Here is a 15,204-nt window from a genome sequence, read left to right as displayed (position 1 = left end):
AATATGTGCTGTGTGTTTAATATCCAGACGTTACTTAAAATGTTATGATGTTATTGACTTATAAGTGACTTATCACTATATTCATGCGAGGAAAATATGCGCTGTGTGTTTAATATTAAATTCGTTAGATAAACCCTTTTAGAAACGAAATTAAGTGTATTAGCCACTTATAAGTGACTTATAGTTCTTATCACCTATATTCTGGTCGCGATTAACACCACCCCCCCGAACAGAATCGTCAAAAACGATTTGTTGAAAAAAATCGGCACATACATGCATGCGCACTGGTACAGTGCAAGGCTTCATGGTAATTGTAGTCTTCTCGGGGTAAACACAACGTATTTGACAGTTACTCTTGTTGTTGGCAATCCTACCCCCCCCCCTGCCCCCCCGATCGGCCAGTCTGCAAGAATATTGTCAATAATAAACCGGTCTGCGGTGCAAAAAAGGTTGGAGACCCCATTTCTAGACCTCTTGAAATGAACGCTAACATTGCATTTCCCTTCCTCACCACCAACACTACCTGCAAGGTAACCTTCAGGGTGTTCTGCAGAAGGGCTCCCAAGTTCCTTTTGCATCTCAGATTTTTGGATTTTTTTTCCTGTTTAGAAAATAGTCTGTACATTTATTTCTACCGCTGAAGTGCACAACTGTGTATTTTCCAACATTGTATTTCATTTGCCACTTTCTTGCCCATTCTCCTAATCTAAGTCCTTCTGCAGCCTACCTGTTTCCTCAACACTACCTGCCCCTCCACCAATCTTTGTATCATCTGCAAACCTGGCAACAAAGCCATCTATTCCATCATCTAAGTCATTGATATACAGCATAAAAAGCAGTCCCAACATCGACCCCTGTGGAACACCACTGGTCACTGGCAGCCAACCAGAAAAGGATCCTTTTATTCCTACTTTCTGCTTCTTACCAATCAGGCAATGCTCTAACCATGCCAGTAACTTACCTGTAATGCCATGAGCTCTTCACATGGTAAGCAGTCTCATGTGTGGCACCTTGTCAAAGGCCTTCTGAAAGTCCAAATATACAACACCCATTGCACCCCCTTTATCTATCCTATGTGTAATCTACTCAAAGAATTCCAACAGGTTCATCAGGCAAGATTTTCCCCTAAGGAAACCGTGCTGACTTTGTCCTATCTTGTCGTGTATCACAAATCCTGGTTATGCGACCACTGACAGTGGACAGACCATCTCTGAAGAGTATTGATAATGGATGGGGTTACCCATCTTATAAAGACACTGCTCAGAAGACACGTCCGTAGAAAAATTTGCCAAGAACAATCATGGTCAAAAGATCCACTCTCCTCTCCTATCAGATGCTTTCTTCTCTAGCCCTTTGTGTTTTTCACCTATCACCTCCCAGCTTCTTACTTCATTCCCCCCTTCCCCCACCCACCAGGCTTCACCTATCACTTTCTACCTTGTCCTCCTTCCCCCTTCCACCTTCTTAGTCTGGCATCTTCCCTCTTCCCTTCCAGTCGTGATGAAGGGCCGTAGCCCGAAACGTTGCCCGTTTATTCCCCATGATAGATGCTGCTTGACCTGCTGAGTTCCTCCAGCATTTTGTGTGTGTTACTCAAAATAAACTGCCTGTTTCATTTATTATTTAAGTGTGGGGTATGATGAACAATGACTGGCCTGAACATTGCTTAGGAAGAAAATACTCCCTCTTCCCCAGAACATACCAGTGCAGTTCTCTACTGCCATCATAGAGAGCATCCTCACATCAGCCATTACTGTCTAGTTTGGTGCAACATTCTCTCACAGTGCAGAAAAACTGCAGTGAACTGGCAGGTCAGCAGAAAAGGTCATTGGCTGCAGTCTACCATCACTACACTACCCGTATGTGTCCAGGACAAAGAAGTGGGCAGAGAATATCATTATGGACACTACCCGCCCTGCAAGCTGCGTTTTCCAAAAGCTTCCTCTGGAAAGTGCTGTAAGGCTATTGAAACAAAAACTTCACAACATCTTAGAAGTTTCCTCCCCCAGGCTGTAAATCAGATCAACCATTTTAGTTATCTCCTCCACCCCTCCCCCACCTATTACCCCTGTCATTGTACCACACTGTAAACCACTTTTTAATAATGCTGTTTACATTGTAAATACATACTATTAATGCATTTATGCACATTTTATTCCATACCCATATTTTAACCTCTAATTATTTGTTATACAGTATAATGATTTAACTACATAACCATATAACAATTACAGCACGGAAACAGGCCATCTCAGCCCTTCTAGTCCGTGCGGAATATTCTCTATAATTGTTGAATGTTGCATCTGTTGCACGTCATGCCCTAACCAACACACCACAGCAAATTCCTAATTCATGTAAATGTATATGGTGAATAAAGGTGATCCTTGATACTTGATCACAAGAAGATAACTCTGCTCTCACTCCTGATGTTCTTGAGCCGTTAAAGACTCAATATGAATTCAACACAGGAACCCGAAGCCAGAGCAGGTACAAGGACACCTAAGCACAAAAGCTTCCATGTTTTCTCTTCAGACAAGCTTCTTGTGTCAGGAATCGGTCTATTACTACCAGATACTACAATCTCTGTCGTCCCCTCTGTTACTTGGTGACTTCTGCATCACCACTTGGTCTAGGGGCTCCAACGCTCCAGATCGCAAGAGGCTGCAGAAGATTCAGCCAACTCTATCATAGGCATAACCCTCCACCATTGAGGGCATCTTCTAAAGGCAATGCCTCTGGAAGGTGACATTCAGCATTCAGGAACCTCAGCACCCGGGGCGTGCCCTCTTCTCATTACTACCATCAGGAAGGAGGTAGAGGAGCCTAAGGACCCACACTCAATGTTTTAGGAACAACTTCTTTTCCTCTGAATGGTCATGAAGCCTGTGCCCCTCAGCTATGTGGAGTACTTTGCCATGTCTTCAACCTGAGCCTGAGACTCCGGAGGGTTCCTGTACTGTGGAAGACGTCCTGCCTCCTCCCTGTGCCAAAGGCGCCACGCCCCAGCAGCGTCAATGACTACAGACCGGTGGCATTGACGTCCCACATCATGAAGACCCTGGAGAGACTTGTTCTGGAGCTGCTCCGGCCTATGGTCAGGCCACACTTAGATCCCCTCCAGTTCGCCTACCAGCCCCGACTAGGAGTTGAGGATGCCATCGTCTACCTGCTGAACTGTGTCTACGCCCATCTGGACAAGCCAGCGAGCACTGTGAGGGTCATGTTTTTTGACCTCTCCAGAGCGTTCAACACCATCCGCCCTGCTTTGCAGGGGGAGAAGCTGACAGCGATGTAGGTGGACGCTTCCCTGGTATCATGGATTTTTGATTACCTGACTGGCAGACCACAGTACGTGTGCTTGCAACACTGTGTGTCCGACAGAGCGATCAGCAGCACTGGGGCTCCACAGGGGACTGTCTTGTCTCCCTTTCTCTTCACCATATACACCTCGGACTTCAACTACTGCACAGAGTCTTGTCGTCTTCAGAAGTTTTCAGATGACTCTGCCATAGTTAGATGCATCAGCAAGGGAGGAAGAGGCTGAGTACAGGGCTACGGTAGGAAACTTTGACATATGGTGTGAGCAGAATTATCTGCAGCTTAATGTGAAAAAGACTAAGGAGCTGGTGGTAGACCTGAGGAAAGATATGGTACCAGCGACCCCTGTTTCCATCCAGGGGGTCAGTGTGGACATGGTGGAGGATTACAAATACCTGGGGATACGAATTGACAATAAACTGGACTGGTCAAAGAACACTGAGGCTGTCTACAAGAAGGGTCAGAGCCGTCTCTATTTCCTGAGGAGACTGAGGTCCTTTAACATCTGCCGGACGACGCTGAGGTTGTTCTACGAGTCTGTGGTTGCCAGTGCGATCATGTTTGCTGTTGTGTGCTGGGGCAGCAGGCTGAGGGTAGCAGACACCAACAGAATCAACAAACTCATTCGTAAGGCCAGTGATGTTGTGAGGATGGAACTGGACTCTCTGATGGTGGTGTCTGAAAAGAGGATGCTGTCCAAGTTGCATGCCATCTTGGACAATGTCTCCCATTCACTACATAATGTACTGGTTGGGCACAGGAGTACATTCCGCCAGAGACTCATTCCACTGAGATGCAACACTGAGTGTCATAGGAAGTCATTCCTGCCTGTGGCCATCGAACTTTACAACTCCTCCCTTGGAGGGTCAGACACCCCAAGCCAATACGCTGGTCCTGGACTTATTTCCTGGCATAATTTACATATTACTATTTAACTATTCATGGTTTTATTACCATTTAATTATTTATGGTGCAACTGTAACGAAAACCAATTTCCCCCGGGATCAATAAAGTATGACTATGACTATGACTTTGCTACTTATTTATTTTATTTACAGATACAACAGTAACAAGCCCTTCCGTCCCAACGAGGCCGCGCTGCCCATTTACACCCATGTGACCAATTAACCTGCTAACCTGTACATGGATTGTGGGAGGAAACCAGCGGAAACCCACGTGATCACAGGGAGAACGTACAAACTCCTTACAAACAGCGGCAGGAATTGAACCTGGGTTGCCGGGGCTGCAAAGTGTTATACTACTTGCTACACTACCATGCTGCCCCTGTTCCATCTCATTTAAAAATGACAAATTAAAGCCAAATTATAGCAAGACGTTCTTTCAAACAAATCTTCAGATTAGGTGGAGCGTTATCAGAAAGATTTTCCTATGGCAGGAATCACTGTTACTTCACGTTTTAACTTTGCTCAAGAGGACACTACAGGGATCTCTTATCTGTGGTATTTACCTTTTGCACATCTCCAATCACAAAACAAATGAGAACATTTTTATTCACTTGTAATCAATCAATCATACTTACATTCATAACTTTTACATCTTGCACTGCTCTGCTGCCACAAAAAACAGATTTCACAACATACAGTACTGTGCAAAAGTCATAGGCACATAAACAGTATATCGCTGGGGTGCTTAAGATGTTTGCACAGTACCGTATTTGTCAACGTGGAGCGGAGAGCAAGTTTATGTTTGGCTGGAGCAAAGGATGTGGGTATGATGAGGGTGGAGAACCATGGAGGGGTGGAGGACAGATGGCAGAAAAGGAGTGCCAGGGTCAGGGGGTGCCACGGGTGAGACACACCCAGCCCGGAGACATCAGGCAAGGTCACTTGATTCCAAACAATTGGTTTATTGATCACTACAGACTGTCTTGCTGGTGCTTCCCACTCCCTCCCCTCTCCCTTCCCCTTTTCCCAACCATGATTCCCCTCTCCCCGTCCTCTTCCCACTCTCAGCCCACAGTAGAGACCCAGATCAGAATCAGGTTTATCATCACTCACACATGTCATGAAATTTGGTTTTTTTTTGTGGTAGCAGTACAGTGCAATACATTGAATTACTACAGTACTGTTCAGAAGTCTTAAGCACCCTATGCGCCAAAGACTTTTGCACAGTACTATATGTCACTGATAACAAAGCTGGTTCTTATTCTGAGATTAAGGGCTTTCTCATTCTAGCAGCCATGGTGTGAAACAGATGATGGCGTTGCATGGTACAAAGTGCTTACAGCTAGACAAGCATCTCCAGTGATTTACTCCGCGCTGCCTCCAACCCTAAACACAAGACTGCTTTTGAACCGTTCATAAATCCTCAATGCAAGCACATACCAGATAGCTGCCGGTGATAATTAATGCTTTGTTGTTACACGCCAGGAAATCGGGCTCCTCGCTGCTCCTCATAGCCTCGGAGATGCCTACAGCATTAGCATCTCTGTATGGACAGTTCTTCTTCTGCAGCCTCTCCAGAGCATCGCTGTGGTGGTGACAGGAGACAAACATGAGTGAGTTATTGTAGCTTGCACTCCAGAGGACATAGAGCACTGAACACTACAGCACAGTACAGGCCCTTCGGCCCATGATGTCATGCCAACGGTTTAACCTACTCCAAGATCAATCTAACAATTCCCTTCACTTTTCCTTCATCCATGTGTCTATCTAAGAGTCTCTTAAATGTCCCTAATGTATCTGCCTCTATCACCATCTCCAGCAGTGATTCTACATATCTGCCATTCCATGTAGAAAAAACCACATCTGGCATCCCCCCTTATACTTTCCTCCAATCACCCTTAAAGTTATGTACTCCTGTTTTAGTCACCTTCACCCTGGGAAAAAGTCTCTAGCTGTCCGCTCAATCTATGCCTCACATCAGAGTCAGAATCAGGTTTATATATCACCGGCACATGTGGTGAAATTTGGTGTTATGTGGTGGTCGTACATTGCAATGTGTAATAACAGAATAAAAACAAAAAACAAAACACAAATTACAGTATGAGGTAATGAAATGAGTACTGCAAATATAAAAATAAAAAGTAGTGAGGCAGTGTTCATAGGTTCAATGTCCATACAGAAATCAGATGGCAGAGGGGAAGAAGCTGTTCCTGAATCGTTGAGTGTGAGCCTGCAGGCTTCCTCCTTCCTGATGGTAACAATGAGAACAAGCCATGACCTGGGTGATGGAGGTCCTTAATGATGGACGATGCATGCCATCTTAAACACCTTTATCTCCTCTCATCCACTCAACTCCTACCTCACTCAATCTGTCTTCTTAAGACATGCTCTCTGGTCCAACCAGCATCCTCTCTAAAGCTTCCTATCCTACAATGAAGAGAGCAGAAATGAACACAACATTCCAAGTGTGGTATAAGGGTCACACTCTGCCTCTCCCTCTTCCACAGACAAGGCTACTCACAGATGGGAGGGGGATGGTTCCCAGACCTGGAATGTTCCGCCTGGCCTGATTTGTCGTGTCCGACCTCCCTGATCAACTCACTCACTTCTTCGCCCTCCCCCACCTCCCACCAATGCCAGGGACATGGAAATCCTTCGAAAGGCAATGCCTCAATAAGGCAGAATCCACCATAAAGGACCCCCTTCACCCAGGACATGCCCTCTTCTCATTGCTACCATCAGGGAGGAGGTACAGGAGCCTGAAGACACTCACTCAACGATTCAGGAAAAGCTTCTTCCACTCCACCATCAGATCTCTGAATGGACAATGAACCCACGAACGCTACCTCAATATCTTTTTCTTTAATTTTCTTTTTTATTTATACTTTCTTAATTGTAATGTTTAGTTTTTATTATTCTCTATTGCAATGTACTGCTGCCACAAAACAACAAATTTCATGACATATGCCAGTGATATTAAACCTGATTCCGATTCAGATACTGATCCAATACTGTCTCTGCTGGAGGCTTGAAAATAGTCCATTTAACCCATTGGTAGCATCAATCACACACATCAAACCCATTTTGTTCGACCTGCATTCCCCCCTACTTCACTCCGATTCTGCCGCTATTTACCTCTGAGCCTGCACACTTTGGGATGTGGGGGGAGTCCTGTGTGCTTAGAGGAGACCCACGCGGTCACGGGGAGGACTTACAAACTCCTTACAGGCAGTAATGGGAATTGAGCTCTCGTCCTCTACCAGGGAGAATGTGCAGACTTCACACAGACAGCAGCAGAAGCTAGGGTTAAACCCGGCTCCCCGGACCTGTGAGACTGCAGCTCTACTGAGTGCACAACGCCCAGTGCAATGTTCTTTACTTACTCAATTTCACTGTCTTCAAACAGCTCCATTTGGTCTGACAGCAACTTACAGGAATATCCAATATTAATGGCTGTTTCTGTTAAAAATGGGAAACAAAAAATATATAAATTAAAGAAATCCTATACTCAGACCACGTAGGACCAGACGGCATGGCCTCAGAATTGAGGGATGTTTCTTTAGAACCGAGACAAGGAGGAATTTATTTAGCCAGAGGGTGGTGAGTCCATGGAATTCATTGTCATGGACGGCAATGAAGACCAAGTCACTGGGTGGCAGTTCTTGATTAGTCAGGGGGTCAAAGGTTGCAGGGAGAAGGCAGGAGAATAGGGTTCAAAGGATAATGAAACAGCCATGATTGAACAGTGTAGCAGACTCAATGGTCTAATTCTGCTCTTGTGTGTTGTGGTTTGGATTGGCATCATGATTAGGGCCTGTCGTTGTGCTGTAATGTTCTCTGTAAAGGTGAATGATCCTCAGTGGAACTTGGTTCAATTCCTTCCACACAAGCTCTCTGAGCTGCTGAGATGTTCCAGCGAGCTATCCAGACATTTTCTGCTCTGTCAGAATCAAAGTTTTTGTGGTTCCATGCATCCACACGGCAGACAGAGCTCCCTCACAGAGGCAGTGTCCCAGGTCTAACCCAACCTCTGGTGCTCTCTGTGCAGCGTTTGCGCATTTTCCCCACAAACACACAGGCTCTCCGTCTGCTCTGGTTTCTATAAGACAAAGGAGCAGAAGTCGGCCATTCGGCCCATCGAGTCTGCTCCGTCATTTTATCATGAGCTGATCCATTCTCCCATTTAGTCTCACCACCCCCCCCCCCCGCCACCTTCTCACCATAACCTTTGATGCCCTGGCTACTCAGATACCTATCAATCTCTGCCTTAAATACACCCAATGACTTGGCCTCCCATACCACAATTATGTGAGGGTTGGGAAGGAGGTTAAATAGCTAGGGATTGGCGGGGGGGGGAGCGGGGCAGTAGTGTAGCATTGTGGTGAGCGCAAACCTTCACAGCATCAATGACTGGAGGACAGGGGTTCAATTCCTGTCACTTTTCCTAAACTTTAGTTTTCCTAAACATCTTTAGAAGCCAGGCACAAAGTCTGGGTCCTCCATTTTCCTCCAACGTTCCAAAAAGGCATAGGACTCGGGAATTGTGCGCATGCTATGTTGGTGTCAGAAGCATGGCGACTCTTACGGGCTGCCGCAGCACATGTTGGTTGTTGACGCAAGCGACGCATTTGACTGTATGTTTTATTGTGTGTGTGATAAATAAAGCTAAACTTTATCGTTTTGAGGCTGTTTGTGTGTGGGCGAGTGCGGGAGGTGATGGGAAGGTGTGGGCGAATTTTAAAAAAGGAATTTGGAGTCAGATTGATGGAAAAGAGATTCCATAGTTAACACTGACTCGGTGAGCTACAAATCTCCACAAGTCTGCTGGGGAAGTCGAAGGCCCAGTGTCCGTGAGTCCAAGTCCACTGGAGGACAGAGGCTGAAGACAGCCTGCCCTGGGGTTGGAGGACTACGTATGCATGTGTTGGGTGGGTCGGTGGGAGGGATGAATAGAGCTGTTTTGCTGTTGTTGTTCCAATGTTCATTGCCTTCTGTTTTGCTGTGTTCTGTGTTGTTCTGCCAAGCACTGTAGGCACGTTATGTTGGTGCTAGAATGTGCAGTGCACTTACGGGCTGCCCCCGCATATCCCTCGGTGTGTTGCTTGTTAATGCAAATTTCACTGTCTGCTTCGACGTACCTGTGATAAATAGATCTGAATCTGAACCTATAGGGTGTGTGTCTACACAACATGCTGCTTTGACTCCACCGCTTTGGGTGGCTGAAGGACCACTTGGGGTTTGGGAGATGCTCAGTGATTGACTAACAGAGGAAATGTATGTAAAACTGACAAAGGATTGGAATAACTAACTCCGACAGTCCCAGTACCTTTCTTGTCTCCGGTCAGGACCCAGATTTTAATATTGGCAGCTTTCAGGTTCTGAATGGTTTCGGGGACTCGAACTTGCAACTTATCTTCTATGGCTGTTGCTCCGATGAGCTGCAACGAGAGAGGCGTTAGAACATCACAGAAAGAGAGGCCTTTCTCAGATACACGAGGAAGAGAAACTGCACGCTGCTTCTGACAAAGCCAAGGAATAAAACCAACAGCTTACCACCAGATCTGTTTCAATTTCTTCATACAAGGCTTCGAGCAATCGTCCACGGTTCTGTAAAGCCACGCTGGCTTTCTGATGCCTTTGGCTCCAGTTGCTGAAGTAGCTTTCCTCCACGTCTTTAGAAGCCAGGCACAAAGTCCGCAGTGTTTCTGTTGCAAAGAACTGCAGAGAATGGAGGGGTGGGTTAGCAAGTTTGAAAATGACACGAAGGTTGGTGGTGCTGTGATAGTGTAGAAGGTTGTCACAGTGGAACATTGACAAGATGCAGAGTTGGGCTGAGAAGTGGCAGATGGAGTTCAACCTGAAAAAGTGTGAAAGGATTCATTTTAGAACATAGAACATAGAATAGTACAGCACATTACAGGCCCTTCGGCCCACAATATTGTGCTGACCTTCAAACCCTGCCTCCCATATAACCCCCCAACCCCAAGTTTAGAAGGTCAAATTTGAAGATGGAGTACAGGGTTAACGGCAGAGATCTTAGCAGTGTGTCAGTGTGGGACCCACGTCCATAAATCCCTCAAAATTGTCACACAGGTCAATAGGGTGGTTAAAAAACCATGTGGTGTGTTGGCCTTCGTTGGGTTGGAGATTGAGTTCAAGAACCACAAGCTAATTTGCTGCTCTGTAAAACACTGGCTAGACCACATTTGGACTCCTGTGGTCAGTTCCAGTCACTTGATCATAGTAAGGACCTAGAAACTTCAGAGAGGGTGCAGAGGAGATTTACCAGGATGCTGCCTGGATTTGAGAGCATGTTTTATGAGGAGAGAATGAGAGACACAAGGCCTTTCTCTTTGGAGTAAAGGAGAATTTGAGGTGAGTTGATTAGAGGTGTATAAGATACTAAGAGGCACAGATAGAGTTGACAGCCAGAGACAGTTTACAGGAAATTACTCATACGATAGGGCATAATTTTAAAGTGATTTTAGGAATAGATAGGGGGAAGGTCAGAGGTAGATTTTTTTAAAACAGAGAGAATTGTAGATAATTGGAAGGACAGGTAGGGCTTGTATTTGAGACAGATACATTACAGTCTAAGGGACTCCTAGACAGGCACATGGATGAAAGAAAAATGGAGGGCTATGTGGGAGGGGCAGGTTAGATTGATCTTGGAGTAGCTTAAGGAGTTTGCATAAAATCGTGGGCCGAAGGGCTATTATTGGGCTGTACTGTTCTATGTTCTGTTGGACCAGCTCAAATTTCATGACAATGTGAGTGATGATAAAGCTGATTCTGATATGAGTTTCTATTGTGGGCTGAGGGTGGGAAAGGGGCAGGGAGAGGGGAGGGAGTGGGAAGCACCAGCAAGACAGTCTGTAGTGATCAATAAACCAATTGTTTGGAATCAAGTGACCTTGCCTGATGTCTCAGTGCTGGGTGTGTCTGCACCCGTGACAACAACCCCCTCCCCCATCCCTGGCGCTCCTTATCAAGCCATTCCCAACATCTTTTGCTCGCGCCAGATTTACAAACCCGCTCTCTGCTCCACGTTGACAAACGCAGTGCCGTGCACCCCAGCTATATATTTGTTTCTAAGACCTATGTTCTATGGTCTATGATCTGTGCTGTATATCCGATGTCCTAAAGTATATCGATGCTCATAATATCAAACCAACAGTTTAAATGTATCACTATTTATTTAATTTTACTGAGATGCAGTGCAGAACAGGCCCTTCGGCCCTTTGAACCATGCTGTCCAGCAATCCCCCAATTTGATCCTAGCCTAACCACAGGACAATTCACAATGACCAATTAACCTACCAAATGGTAGGTTTTTAGACTATGGGAGGAAACCAGAGCACCCAGAGGAAACCCATGCGGTCACAGGGAGAACGTACAAACTCCTTACGGACAGCAGGGGAAATGAACCTGGGTCTCTGGCACTGTAAAGCACTGTGTTAACCACTACGTCACCATGCTGCCCACAAGAAAATGCATCACAGAGTTGTATCTGGTGACACGTGTGTACTTTGATAATGAATTGGCTTTGAACTCTGAACTTAAAAGGTGTTTTATTTCCGTTTAGCTGGTGTCGTTTCCCGCTCAGTTCCTGCCCTTCAACAGACTGGCTCAGACACTCCATCACAATCCAGCCGCTCTTCTCCCCATCATATTCTGCACACAGAACAATATTATCAGCGTACGTGACTCACTTTAATTATTTAACAAGGGAAATTGGATTAAAAGGTCAGAGGCTTTTGGCCTTTGGAGAATAACTCACAACGAAATGAGCTGCGCACCATAAACTACACTCAAATTACAGTGACCCTGCCTCTACCTACATCGCCCCATCTGTTTTAATATGTTAATTGCATTTTCCTGCTGAAATGAGAGATCTGTCCCTGCATCCTTCAATGACTGAAGAGCTTGTGAAGTAAAATTTGCAATTTAAACATGCACGTCCTGATCTGTGCGTCCCTTACTGAGGGACTTGATGAAGGGTCTCGACCCGGAAGTTCAGCTGTTTCTCCCTCCCAATAGATGTTGCCTGACTTGCTGAGTGCCTCCAAGACTCTGTGCGTGTTGCACTGATTTAGAGGTTTGGGGGTCCCCATAATGAAGGAGCCAATCAGGGAGCATTACCCCATGCCACCCCCAATTATCCTCAGTTCAACAGTTCAATAGTTCCATGGATTGTCACCTTGTCGGGGTGGAGAAGCTTGTGTGGTCCTGTGATCCTGAGAGCGATGCCGTCTGGAGCTATGCTCCTGGTAGGGTCACCCATGGCGGTAAGGTCGAGGGTGAGGTCCCTGACAAAGAGCAATCCAACCAAGACCTCAACGGTGGAACAGGTGGACGAAGTTACTTCGAACTCAACGGCTGTGAAGGCGGATGAAGGCTGCAACAAATCCATCAGCTCCAATCGTCATGGTTTCCATGCCATTGGAATCAGTTGGTTGATTTGTGAAGTATCGTGTGCTTCTTGGAGTGCAACATCAAGTACACGTTAAACAAATACACGCACAGGCGTCTTCGCTCTGTGGGCCACTTCTTCAGAACGAAGACCATCATCCTCGACCTCGAGGGATAGTCATGACGACGACGAGTTCCATTGAATATCAGAGAATGTATACAGTATACAACCTGGAATTCTTACTGCTCACAGGCATCCATGAGACAGAAGGAAACCCCCAAAGGAGGAATGAGAGGAAAACATTAGCACCTCAAAACCCCCCTCCCCTCACGTACACCAACAGCAACAACCTGTCGACCCTCCCCCTCTCCTTCCCCCCCCACCTGCCTCAGCAAAACCACCACCCAAAAGACAAAGCCCCCAGAAACCATGATCTAAAGTCCATCAAAAACCGCTATTCCCCCCAACAGCTTGACATGCCACAGTCTCAGTCTCTCTCTCCCTCTCTCTCTCTCACTAACTCGCTCCCACTAATGAGGAAAACAGAAGTATCATTCTTGTCACAGCGAGAGGGGAGAGCAACAGCTCACTGTTTCGACATTACAGTCTGCAGCGTCGCTTTCTATTCCTCATCTTCTTGGCTGCCTGTGGCTACCCTGGAGAGAGATCCCTTACAAAGCTCCGACCATTGGTTCAGGAACTGATCAACAAGGCCTCAAATATATTTTCCCTCTGTAAAAAGCACAGAACAAGCTTCTGTACCCTTGTAGGAGAAACAAATCATAATAATAATTGAAGCAAGGGTGCCCAAATTCACCATCTTCCATTGTGATCTTAGATATCGCATTAGCGTATGATGCAACACTCAGTTCTAAAGTCCAAAAGACAAATCATTGACAAGGAGTGATGGGTCAATCATCAAAGACCTTCACCATCCAGGCTATGCTCTCTTGTTTTCACTACCGTCATGCAGGAGGTACAGAAGCCTTTGGTCCTAAACCACCAGGTTCAGGAACAGTTACCACCTTTCAGCCTTCTGTGGGTCCGTGGAATTCATGGTCACATATGGCCGTGGAGGGCAAATCATTGGGTATATTTAAAGCAGGGTTCGATAGGTTCTTGATTAGTAACAGCATCAAACATTACGAGGAGAAGGCAGGAAAATGGGGTTGAGAGAGATCATAAATCAGACATGATGGTACAGTGGAGCAAATTTGATGGGCCAAATAGCCTAATTCCACTGCTATGTTTTACGGTCTTATCAGGCTCATAAACCAGCAGGGACAACTCAACTCAATGCTGGACTGATTCCACAACCTAAGGACTCTATAACACCTATTCTTCAAATTATTTATTAACTGTATAATTACTTGCACAAAATAGTGCACCATGCGCCGGTCGTGCATGCAGCCTGTTGCAGCCGTTCCGCTAGTTTTCTTACTTTTTTCTTCTTATTTTTTTAACTTACGTTATTTGTTGTATTTTTTTTCCACGGTAACACGTTGAAGCTGCACCCTCTCTAACATGCTGGTGGAGAGAGTTTTATTTGGGTTATTAGTGCTGGAAATAGTTACATTCGGACACGTCTCATTAGCGGGGTAGCAGTATGGTCGCATTGTTTATCCTAGGGACCAGCTGATTGAGCTTACGCCGGCCGGTTTAGCGAACAGAGCGGCGGACACCCCTGCTGAAATCTGGAGGAAAACACACAGAGGATGCAGAGTGGGATCACAAAGTCGAGGAAAGAGGACCGGGTCGAGACAACAGAGACTTACGGAGAAGAGGAGTTTGGTGGGTAATAAAATGGTCGAGTTGACGGTGCTAGCCAGGAGTCAGAGAACATTTTGGGAGTGCAATGTTATGTGTTTCACTGGAACGGGGCTGCACGAGGACATACCCGATCAAAACTTCTCCATGGACGGCTTCCAGACCGTTCCAGCTGACCGGAAGTGCACTGAGAGCGGTAAGCGTAAAGGAGTTGGGGGATTGCTGTTCTGGTTAACAACGGATAGTGCAATCCTGGTCATATTACGATTGAGGACCGTGTATGTAGACCGGATATTGAACTTTTTGCTCTTGGACTCCGGCCATATTCCACCGAGATGCAACGCTGGGCATCATGGGAGGTTGTTCCTGCCCGTGGCCATCGAACTTTGCAGCTCCTCCCGTGGAGGGTCAGACACCCTGAGCCAATAGGCTGTTCCTGGACTGATTTCCATCTGGCATAGTTTGCATATTGTTGTTTGATTGTTTGTGGTTTTTGTATTGCTATAATTATGCTCTATTCTTGGTTGGTGCGGCTGTAACGAAACCCAATTTCCCTCGGGATCAATAAAGTATATAAGACCATAAGACAAAGGAGCAGAAGTTGGCTATTCGGCCCATCGAGTCTGCTCCGCCATTTTATCATGAGCTGATCCATTCTCCCATTTAGTCCCACTCCCCCGCCTTCTCACCATAACCTTTGAAGCCCTGGCTACTCAGATACCTATCAATCTCTGCCTTAAATACGCCCAATGACTTGGCCTCCACTGTTGTCCGTGGCAACAAATTCCACAGATTCACCAC

General features: G+C 46.0%; 1 protein-coding gene across 3 annotated transcripts in view; it reads right to left on the bottom strand.

Moving 5' to 3' along the window:
- LOC134337314 (phospholipid-transporting ATPase IC-like) overlaps positions 1–15,204 on the bottom strand; it is a 159,964-nt gene that overhangs the window by 26,188 nt on the left and 118,572 nt on the right. For all 3 annotated transcript variants that reach the window (XM_063032223.1, XM_063032221.1, XM_063032222.1), the window contains 4 exons: positions 9,777–9,941; positions 9,550–9,661; positions 7,607–7,682; positions 5,664–5,808 (listed from right to left, as the gene is read on the bottom strand). In XM_063032223.1, the coding sequence (XP_062888293.1) occupies positions 5,664–5,808; positions 7,607–7,682; positions 9,550–9,661; positions 9,777–9,941 (498 nt within the window). The remainder of the gene's footprint in view (positions 1–5,663; positions 5,809–7,606; positions 7,683–9,549; positions 9,662–9,776; positions 9,942–15,204) is intronic.

The sequence above is a fragment of the Mobula hypostoma genome, chromosome 24 (genome assembly GCF_963921235.1).
Source record: "Mobula hypostoma chromosome 24, sMobHyp1.1, whole genome shotgun sequence".
Lineage (NCBI taxonomy): Eukaryota > Metazoa > Chordata > Chondrichthyes > Myliobatiformes > Myliobatidae > Mobula > Mobula hypostoma.
Note: the sequence above shows the minus strand (reverse complement) of the source record. Positions and strands in the feature narration are given on the sequence as shown.